Source organism: Neophocaena asiaeorientalis, unplaced genomic scaffold, assembly GCF_003031525.2.
Source record: "Neophocaena asiaeorientalis asiaeorientalis breed wild unplaced genomic scaffold, Neophocaena_asiaeorientalis_V1.1 scaffold254, whole genome shotgun sequence".
NCBI classification, from domain to species: domain Eukaryota; kingdom Metazoa; phylum Chordata; class Mammalia; order Artiodactyla; family Phocoenidae; genus Neophocaena; species Neophocaena asiaeorientalis.
Genome location: NW_020174705.1, coordinates 3,133,851 through 3,144,111, shown reverse-complemented (window position 1 = coordinate 3,144,111; position 10,261 = coordinate 3,133,851). Strand labels below are relative to the sequence as shown.

General features: G+C 45.1%; 1 protein-coding gene across 3 annotated transcripts in view; it reads left to right on the top strand.

Annotated features, from left to right (window-relative positions):
• Positions 1–6,101: 6,101 nt before the first annotated feature.
• Positions 6,102–10,261, top strand: part of SLX4 (SLX4 structure-specific endonuclease subunit) — a 22,190-nt gene continuing 18,030 nt past the window's right edge. The window contains exons 1-3 of one of the 3 annotated variants that reach the window (XM_024759478.1): positions 6,102–6,118; positions 8,128–8,223; positions 8,441–8,837. In XM_024759478.1, the coding sequence (XP_024615246.1) occupies positions 8,492–8,837 (346 nt within the window). In that variant the 5' untranslated portion in view covers positions 6,102–6,118; positions 8,128–8,223; positions 8,441–8,491. Of the gene's footprint in view, positions 6,119–6,236; positions 8,224–8,440; positions 8,838–10,261 lie in introns of those variants that run through there. The other 2 variants (XM_024759477.1, XM_024759479.1) reach the window with 2 other exon arrangements.

The following is a 10,261-nucleotide window of genomic DNA, read 5'->3' as shown; positions in this document are numbered from 1 at the left end:
CAAAGTTGGACAATACAAGATTTATACACAAGGGGCTTCCCTGGTGGCACAGTGGTTAAGAATCCAACTGCCAATGCAGGGGACACAGGTTCAAGCCCTGATCCGGGAAGATCCCACATGCCGCGGAGTAACTACTGAGCCTGCACTCTGGAACCCATGCGCCACAACTATTGAGCCTGCACTCTAGAGCCCACAAGCCACAACTACTGAAGCCTGCACGCCTAGAGCCTGTGCTCCGCAACAAGAGAAGCCACTGCAATGAGATGCCCGTGCACCGCAACAGAGTAGCTCCCACTTGCCACAACTAGAGAAAGCCCGCACGCAGCAACGAAGACCCAACGCAGCCAAAAATAAATAAATTAATTAAAAAAAAGATTAATATACAAGGGTCAGTTGCTTTCTTATCTACCAGCAACAGGACTTCTGGTTTCTAGTTCCACATGTGAGGAGGCTGGAAGTCACCACTCTGTCCTGAACACCTTTTTTTCAACTCTTCTGAGCAAATACCTAGGAAGAGAATTACTGGGTCATATGGTAATTCTATGTTTATCCTGTTAAGGAACCACCGAACTGGTTTCCACAGCAGCTGCACCATTTTGCACCTCTAGGAATGTATGAGGGTTCCAATTTCTCCACATCCTCACCAACACTTATTTTCTGTTTTGGGGGTTTTGGCTTCTTTTTTAATGGCTGTCCTAATGGGTGAGAGATGGTATCTCATGGTGGTTTTGATTTGTATTTCTCTAATGACTAATGACGTTAAGCATCTTTTTATGTGCTTGTTAGCCATTTATATATCTTCTTTGGAGAAATGTCTATTCAAGTTCTTTGCCCATTTTCCTTTTTTTTTTTAAGATTATCATTTTTTAAAATTTTATTTTTTGGGCTATGTTGGGTCTTCACTGCTGCACACGGGCTTTCTCTAGTTGCTGAGAGCAGGGGCTACTCTTTGTTGTGGTGGGTGGGCTTCTCATTGAGGTGGCTTCTCTTGTTGCAGAGCACAGGCTCTAGGCGTGCGGGCTTTGGCAGTTGTGGCGCACAGGTTCTAGGGCTCACGGGCTCTAGAGCACAGGCTCAGTAGTTGTGGTGCATGGGCTTAGCTGCTCCACGGCATGTGGGATCTTCCTGGGCCAGGGATTGAACCCGTGTCCCCTGCATCGGTAGGCAGATTCTTAACCACTGCGCCACCAGGGAAGTTCCTTTGCCCATTTTCTAATTGGGTTTTTCCTTTCTGTCGTTAAGTGGTAAGAGCTCTTTGTATACTGTGGATAACAGACCCTTACAAGATACATGATTTTAAAATGTTTCCTCCCATTCTGTGGGTTTTCTTTCCCCTCTCTTGATAGTCCTCTTTGATGCACCAAAGCTTTAAATTTTGATGAAGTCCAGTTTATCTACTGAATTCTTTTGTTGCTTGCTTGTGCTTTTGGTGCTCTATCTAGAAACCATTGTCAAATCCAAGGTCATGAAGATTTACCTGTTTTCTTCTATGAGTTTTATGGTTTTACTCTTACATTTAGGTCTTTGATCCATTTTGAGTTAATTTTTCTATATGTATGGTATGAGGTAAGAATCCAACTTCATTCTTTTGCATGTGTATATTCTGTTGTCCCAGCATCATTCGTTCAAGAAATTACTGTTTCCCCATCGAATGGTCTTGGCATTCTTGTGAAAAATCAATTGCCCACGAATGTATGGGTTTATTTCTGGGCACTTAATTCTATTCCACTGATTTGAATGTCTATTCTTATGCCAGTAGCACAGTCTAGATTACTGTAGCTCTGTAAGTAAGTTTTGAAATCAGAAGTGTGCATCCTCCAACTTTGTTCAAGATTGGCTATTTAGGACCCCCTGCAATTTCATATGAACTTCAAGTTTTTCCATTTCTGCAAAAAAGGCTATTGGGATTTTGGCAGGTATTACACTGATCTGTAGATTGCTTGGGGGGAGTACTGCTATCTTAACAATATTAAGTGGAAGATGACTTAATTTTAACATCAAAATTATAAGTGGCATTATCAACTTTATTAAGGAGAATGCTGTTCTGCAGTTGAGGTCAGTACGTCTGCGTGCAATCTCCCCTCAAGCTCACCTAGCAAAATTAACAGAAGTATATATCCCACAATGGCAGCAGCGGCAGACAGAAATGCAGCATAACCTAGAATGACTTTTGTACACTTTGACATGTGAAACAGTCATTTCCCCTCTGGATTTCAACAATTTTGGCAGTGTAGGAAACAGGATTACACAACAGTAAATAAAAGCTTATATGACCAAAGAACTGAGAATATGGACAACTCTTCCCTTGTTCAATCTGCCCTCTCCCCAGCCCCTGCCAAGATAAATAAGAGGCAGCTGGGCAGGTTTTGGTTTTGTAATTTATAACCAAACCACAGACCTGGGAAAAGGGCCTTTCACTTCTTCCACAGAACTGTTTAAAACGTTAACTCTGTGGAAGATGCCAGAAGTTTCCAAAAAGAAAAGATTCCAGGAGGGTAATGAAGTGATAATCATAGCATATTCAACCTTTGCCTGTTTCCCCTGGACCCCAAATCTACTCCTATGGGCTTCTATGGGCTTGAAAAATAGAGCCTCCACTTGGAATAACACTCTTTACATTGTGTCTAAATTTTTCCACACACTTCTGCATCTATTCTCTTTCTGAAAAACGATGTAAAGTTTATCAAACATAAGGACAATTCCGACCTTTTAATATATTAAATGTTCCTTCATGTCCCTGGCTTTAGTGTTTTGGCAGGGAAGTTCTGCCACAAATGCTGGCGGGGAGCAAACATGCAGTATTCCCACTGAAATAACATGGACTCGATAACACTGTTTTTGGATATTGTCCCTCAGCTTAGTCACACTGGGTGACTCCTGTAATTCTAGTGGAAGAGTGTGAACCTCAGAGCTTCTGCTGGAGCTAAGTCACAAATTGGGTCCAGGTCAAGGGGGCTCCCATGGTTCACCTTGGGTCAAAGAGAAAGCTGCCCCAGAACTTTGTTCCTTGAAGGGAGGAATCATGTCTAACTCTAAATTCCAATCAGCCCTCACTCAGCTTTTGGCATCTCTTTTATATTTAGCCTATAGGATTTGCTCAGTAGGTATTGGCTAAAGGTAGTGACCATCAGTCTCTAACTTAGAGACCATCAGAATCATCTGTGAAACTTTCAAAAGACACAGGCTGGGAACCCTACCCAAGATTTATTTAGCAGGTCTAAGGGTGGTGTCCAAGTATTCCAGTTTAAAATATTCCACACGTAAATCAGTTGAGAAGCTAAGGTTTAAGGAACACTCCCCTCTCTAAACTACACTTCAATAACTCATTTTGCTTAAAATGGCCGGATTGAGCAGGTGACAGAGGGGAGAAAGGGAGCAGTTTTCTTCCCCAGGCTTCTAAGAGATTTAAATCCTAAATTAGAGAAAAATATGCATCACCTTCACAACTGTCCTTCACATCATCCCAGCCATGTCCCCATGCATTAATCAATTTTTTGTACTGTACTGTATGATGTTTTGACATCTTAAAAATCTCGCCGGTGGGGAAAGACTAACCTTCCCAGGACTAGCTAATTCCCAAAGATAGTAATCAATTTACTTGGGAGCAGCCTCTCACATGCACACTCATCAATTCCTTTATCTCCCACAGATGAAGTCAATATTGCCCCTGCCCTGAATCATCCCAGGCCAGGTACCAGGCAACTAGGGACCATCCCTGTAGCCCAAAGCCCACCCTAATTACTCAAACTAGCTAGTCCTAAACTGTTTACCTTGCCCTGCCTTGCCTTTTTCAGTGAATAAGACTCCAACCTAGGCTTTCCCCTCATTCCTGCTTCTGCCTCCTGACCAAAACCTTCCCTGTGTGGCATGGCATGCCCTCTTCTCTCTGGAAATGTAATACATTTTTCTTTCAATGGCACTGGCTTCTCCGTGTTCTCACCCAGTCACTTCTTATAAATTAATATCCCACTGGTACAGATGAGACACTCCACCGCTACCACTCTTGTGCTGTCTACTTAGCTAATCCAGTTGGAAACCATATTACAAACTAACTTAGGTTTCCAAAACCAGAGAGCAAGTAACACCTCCTAGCACCTTCATACACAGAAAGTTCTTCGAAGTTCTATTAGCATTTGAAACTCAACACTCAGAACTAAATGCTGTATGACCCAGCAATCAGTCTTAGGTATATACCCAAGAGAACAAAAACACAAACACTCATACACCAATGTTCACATGACCATTAGCTGTGATAGCCAAAACGCGTAAACAGTCCAAATGTCCATCAACTGATAAATGGATAAATAAAACGTTGTATATCCATAAAAGGGAATATTACCCTATCATTAATAGAACTGAAGAATTGATTCATGCTACATGGATGACATTCAAAAACATTACATTACATAAAAACATTACATTAAGTAAAAGCCAGACAGAAGGCGACATATTGTACGATACTGTAAGGTCCGTAGGCCCGGGTGAAAGGAGGCCCGGGGGGTAAGAGAAAACATCGACCAGTATGAGGAAAGAGAGGCATTGCGACATAACGACCTCACCTGTTCTGAGAATCAACAAGAGACTCTAACTTTCCGCCCAGAAAACAATGGGGCTGACGGGAAGGGAAAATGGGCTTACGCCCCACAACAGACCAACCAACACCTGGCCCTGCTGTATTCTCACCAAATAAGGAATTACCCTGTATAGCAACCCCCCACCCGCAAACCACCCTTCCCTTACACCCCAATAAAAATCTCCCACACCCAGGACTGGGCGCGACTTCTCTGGCCCCTTTCTCTCGGACCAGTGAACCTCGCCCCAGAGCGCTCCCTAATAAAGCTCACTTGAAACTTTCCTCTGTTTCGCGGTGCCATTTGTTAAGATCCGACCTTACACGATACCATTTATATAAAATATACAGAATAGGCAAATCCATAGAAACAAAGTAGATTGGTGGTTGCCAGAGGGAGTAAGGGGGAATGAGGAGTAACTGCTCAGGGGTACAGAGATTTCTATTTGGGGTTATAAAATGTTCTGGAATTAGATTGTGATGATGGTTGCAAAACCTTGTGAATATACTAATAACCAACACTTTAAGAGAGTGAATTTTAAAATATGTAAATTATATCTTAAGGAAAAAAAGCTAAATGTATTAGCTCCCTTCCGAAACTACTCTTTCTCCTATGTTCATTATTTCAGTAACTAGGACCACGTTCTACTCAGATGCTCGGGCCAGAAACCTATAACTTTTTTTTCCCCAAAAACCTACAAATGTTAACAACTAATTAGGTCACGGCAATTCAAACGTCTTAATATCTCTCCCTTCCCCCACTCCAACTCCTAATTCAGGCCGCGCTCATTTCTCGCCTTCATTACAGCAGCTTCCTAATGGGCCTCCGGGCTTGCCTCTCCAGATCAATTTTTACATTGCAACTAGAACCTCCTTTACAAACAAAATCTTTACCGGCTCCCAATGACCCCAGGTTGAAGTTAGAACCTTTAGTAGATTTATAAAGTCTCTCAGACTTCAGCCCGCGGCGAACCTCTCCGGCTTCACGTTCCCCTCACGCCCGGACAGCCTGCACCTGGCAGCCTGGAGAGAGTGGGTATCGCCTAGGCCCCGGCCCGCATTGGGCGACCCGCCCTCCAGGCCTCAACCTGCTCGCAAGCGTCTCGGGAAGGAAGATCTTCCCTCACCCGCCACCCCCCGCCCCCAGCTCTGGCGCCTCCGTTTACCCGTCGGCTCTTCAGGCAGGTACGCTCTGAGGGGCCGCCAATGAATCCGCATACATTTCCTGTGTGAACCGTGGTGCACCCAAATTTCAACTTAAAACTGCGGCGGAGCCCTAAACTCACCCCAACTCTTCCTCAACACTTAGTAGACTTTGCCAGGCGCCGTCTGGAAACGCAGCCACATGGCCCCCAGGCGCCGCGCTCCGCCCAGTCCCGCCCTGCGCGATGTGGGCAGGCTCTCTGCCGCTCGCCCCGGCCCCGGAGGAGTATGGGAAGCGAGCCTTGTGGATCGCTCTGCGCAGACGCAATTCGCCGCCGGGGCGCCAAGTGGCGCATGCGCAGGCGCATTGGTCTCCGTTGAGAAGGTGCTGCGGCGGTGCCGGAGGTAGGAGGAGCCGGGCTTTGGGGCCGGGAGTCTGCACCCGGGAGAGGCGGTACAACCACCTCGGGCCTTTCTCGCTCTTCTGAGGGCGAAGAGGCTTTCTCGCTCGCCGCCAGCCGCGGTTAGAGGCAGGACCCGGGCTTGGGTGGAGGAGCCCAGGGCTGTCTGAACGGAAGAGGGGTTGGGGGGGTCCGGATACCTACGGGGCATAGCCCGGGGGTCTGACTAGCGATCGGAATTCGCCGTCTGTCTTTATAGCTGCCAGAGTCCTTGGCAGCCCTTCCCCAGGTGACAACCCGTGTGTTGGGCGAGGCGTGGGGTCAGCCCCGCACCTGCCCATTCTTTTTTTCAGCGTCTGCGGTGAGCCCGGCCGCGGTAGGTACAAAGCTGAGTAGGCACAGTCCCTAGCCCTCTGGAAACTTGCCGTCTCGTAGGATCCATTACTTCCTTCAGCAGATACTGATTGAGCACCTATAGGAGATGCACCGTTTTAAAGTAGTATCGGCAGAGATGTGGCGACTCAGGGCAGTGTGGAGGGTGGAGTTTGTTCTAGCTTCGACATCCAACAGTTTGCTTGGCCTAACGTCCCAGGCGCTCGGACACGGATTCTCCCTGCAGTCTTCTCTCTCACCACTTTCCTCTTCGCTCCCTGTTGTACCAAACTATTTGCAGTTAATTAATTCAACAGATAACTATCGAGCACTTATTACAAGTCATGCACCTTGTCACCCAAAGAGAATACAAAATAGAGATGAGTGTGTGCCCTCCTGAAGTTTTGAGCTTAGTAGGGGACAGATAACAAGTAAATGAATAAAAATATAAGAACTGATGCCCTGGAACCACACTGCCTGGATTTGATCCCAGCCCTGCCACTTGAAAAGCTGTGTCAACTTGAGTCAGTTCCTCATTCTTGTGCCTGGTTCCTTGCTGTAAAGAAAGGGCATCAATAGATTGTACCCGGTAAAGTTGTAAGTATTAAACGAGTTAGACTTGTAAAGCACTTGGGACCACTGCCTGCATACAGTAAGCATTCAATAAATCTATTACATGTGATTATAACTTGTGATAAGTACCATTGTGAAAACAGTGTGTAATGATAGAAAATAATGGGAGCGGAGAGGGTTCCCTTAGATAAAGACGGAGAGCAAGCTTCTCTAAGGAGATGTAAGATGAGAATGAGCCAGCCATGCAAAGTAGATTTTAGGTATGTGTGTCTGCCCAGCTTTGGAAAACTAGGTGATTAATTGGATTACTTGGACAGTGGAGATTTCATTATGGTATTTGAAATGAACTTTCTACCACTGGGTTATTCAGTTTTGATTTCTGAACTCCACTAAACTGCACCAATATAAATAATCATGCCCATAAGGCCCAGCCTTTGCATATGAGGAGCATTCTAGTCACCTGAGTTAGAAGAGTTGCTGGGGTGCGAGAATGGATGAAAAGTGACCTATTTCTGATTTGGAAAAATTGGTTTTATCAGTGAAAGAGAGCCTGCTATGTTCCTATCTTTTGTTTCTTCGTGAGCATTCAAGTGCATATTCTCTCTTTTTCTCTCTCGTTACATTGCTTGCTGATAGAGCCTCTGAGAGCTGGAGGCCTTCGACCAGCACAGGCCTAAGAGATAGTTTTTCTGGATTCCGGGGCCATCTTGTTTCTGTGGTGGCTGCTCTTCATGGGATTTATTCTCTAGGCTTCAATAAAACTATATTCTTCCAAGATGCACACATTTTTCTGCCTGTGGAAGAACATGCTTTGACAGGTTTTTAGATCCCTCTCCCCTGTTGTGTTGTGGTAGCCTGTAGGACAGTTAGTTTGTGCTAACCAGGCTATAGCTGATAATTTGACAGGGGTATTGTTCCTCTGGAGACTTTTCTCATACCCCACATGCTCTCATACCTTCCTGGAAGAAATGGCATAAAATGACAATATCTGTCTAGTTACACTTAGATGCTTTTGGTTTTCCACGAGTGAAAAATTAAATGAATCAAATGTGCTTTATCACCGTGGAGATCTTGGAGAATCACCTGAGCACCAAGGTCACATGTACTCTCTCTCAGAGGCATCTACTGGACAACAGAAGCTCTCAGCTCTGAACTTTAATAAAGGTAAGCTTTAAACGTGCTGTTTAACACAGGTTCAATTTGCAGAAAGACATTTTAAATCATTATGGCAGGGGGGAGCAGTACTTCCTGCTCAGTTGTGCAGACTCTTCAGGTACCTCAGTGAGAAGTAGAGAGGAGCCATAATGAAGCTGCGAGCGCGAACGAGGCCTGGCTAGGCTCACACTCGGGTTCACTTTCTCATCTGTCCACATGCCCCCAGATTGACCCTCACTCCTCCGAAGACCAGCCTGAAAGCCTTCAAACCCGTCAGATGATGGATGAGTCAGACGATGACTTTAAGGAACTCTGTGCCAGCTTTTTCCAAAGGGTGAAAAAGAATGGCCCCAAGGAAGTGTCGGGGGAAAGGAAGACACAAAAGGCCTCAAACAACATCCAGATAAGAAGCAAACTGAAAAGGACCAAACCACCTGCTTCTAAGAGCAAAACCCTTCAAGGCCCCGCTGAGAGGAAAACTCGCTCTGGCAGCCAGGTCCTGCGGACTCAAAAGCAAGGGGCACCCAAGTGGCCAGAGAGTGAACCGGCTCCCCCTGAAAATGGGGAGGGAGGCGTGCATGCTTCTGCTGTGCTCCAGGACAGTGCATGCAGCACCCAGACAGGTAACCAGCTGAAACAGCTGCCAAAACTTTTCCAGAGAGGAAACCAGAGGTGATTTGTACTATTTTAAACCAGGGGTCGGAAAACTTTCTGAAAAGGGCCAGCTAGTAAATTTTTTGGCTTTGCAGGCTGTACAGTCTCTGTCGCAAACTACTCAACTCCCTATGACAGTATGTAATAGAATGGGCTGTGTTCCAGCAAAACTTCACTTAACAAAAACAGGCAGCCAGCCCGAGGACCGTAGTTTGCCAACTCCTGTTTTAAACAATAGTCATAAAAAATAGAACCCGTGTGAATTTTCTACATGATATATTTGGGACCCTCTTCTCTTTCAGTTTCCTATTAATGTTTACATCACGCAGTTGACATGAGTTACATGAACATGAAAATAATGCTGCTTCTCTCACTTCCTTTTTTTTCTTTTTTCTCTCACTTTCTTGAGCTCATTCCAAAGTGGTTAAGTTGCAGTGGGCCAGCCAATTTGGTTAGGCTGCTGAAAGGTAGAATGAGGGTGCCGTGTGGGTTTGAGTCCCAGGAGAATATTCTCGTCCTTCCCTTCTCCTCCAAACACCTTTTATTCTTTGCTTTTTCTTCTTCTTCTTTTTTTTTTTTTTTGGTTTGTTCGTTTAAAGCAGCTTTCTTATCCTGCTGCCCTTGGTGTACTAAACCATATGCTTAGCATACATTCTTCATGCAGAACTGACAACCAGCCTTGCATATATAATACAGTACAAGATCTTTGGGCTCCTGAGTTCTGTTTCTAAATTCTTCTCACCTTCACTTCCTGATCTTAAATAATATGTGGTCAGCATGACCTCCCATTGCAGTGGTGGTAAAGAAACTGTTGTAAGGCTTCGTTAATGTTGCTGAAACATTACTGGTCCTTCATGCTCCCTTTGAGAGTCTAGTGAAAGCTATGCTTGATTTCCCCCAGAACACTGCACCCCCGAACACACCTGCAAAATTGACATATAACTTCAGGGGCTTCGTGGATCCCCCCCCCGGAGGTCATCTACAGACACCAAGTTAAAGGAAAACTTCTGACCTAGAAAGATATGTGTTTGTCATTAATATTTCTTTAATAACAGCTTTATAGGGATACAATTCACATTCTATAAAATTTACCCTTTTAAAGTGTATGGCTCAGTGATTTTAGTATATTCACAGAGTTGTGCAGCCATCCCCCCTACTTAATTTTAGAACATGTTCACCACCTCAGAAATAAACCCCATGTTCAATAGCAGTCACTCCCCATGCCCCCTCCTGTCATAGATATTTATGACAGGGGTATTTATATTACCACAAACAGTGAGGTTACCAAAAAACAATCAGTACTATTCACACTTAAGAGTTAAACCTAGGGCTTCCCTGGTGGCGCAGTGGTTGAGAGTCCACCTGCCGATGCAGGGGACACGGGTTCGTGCCT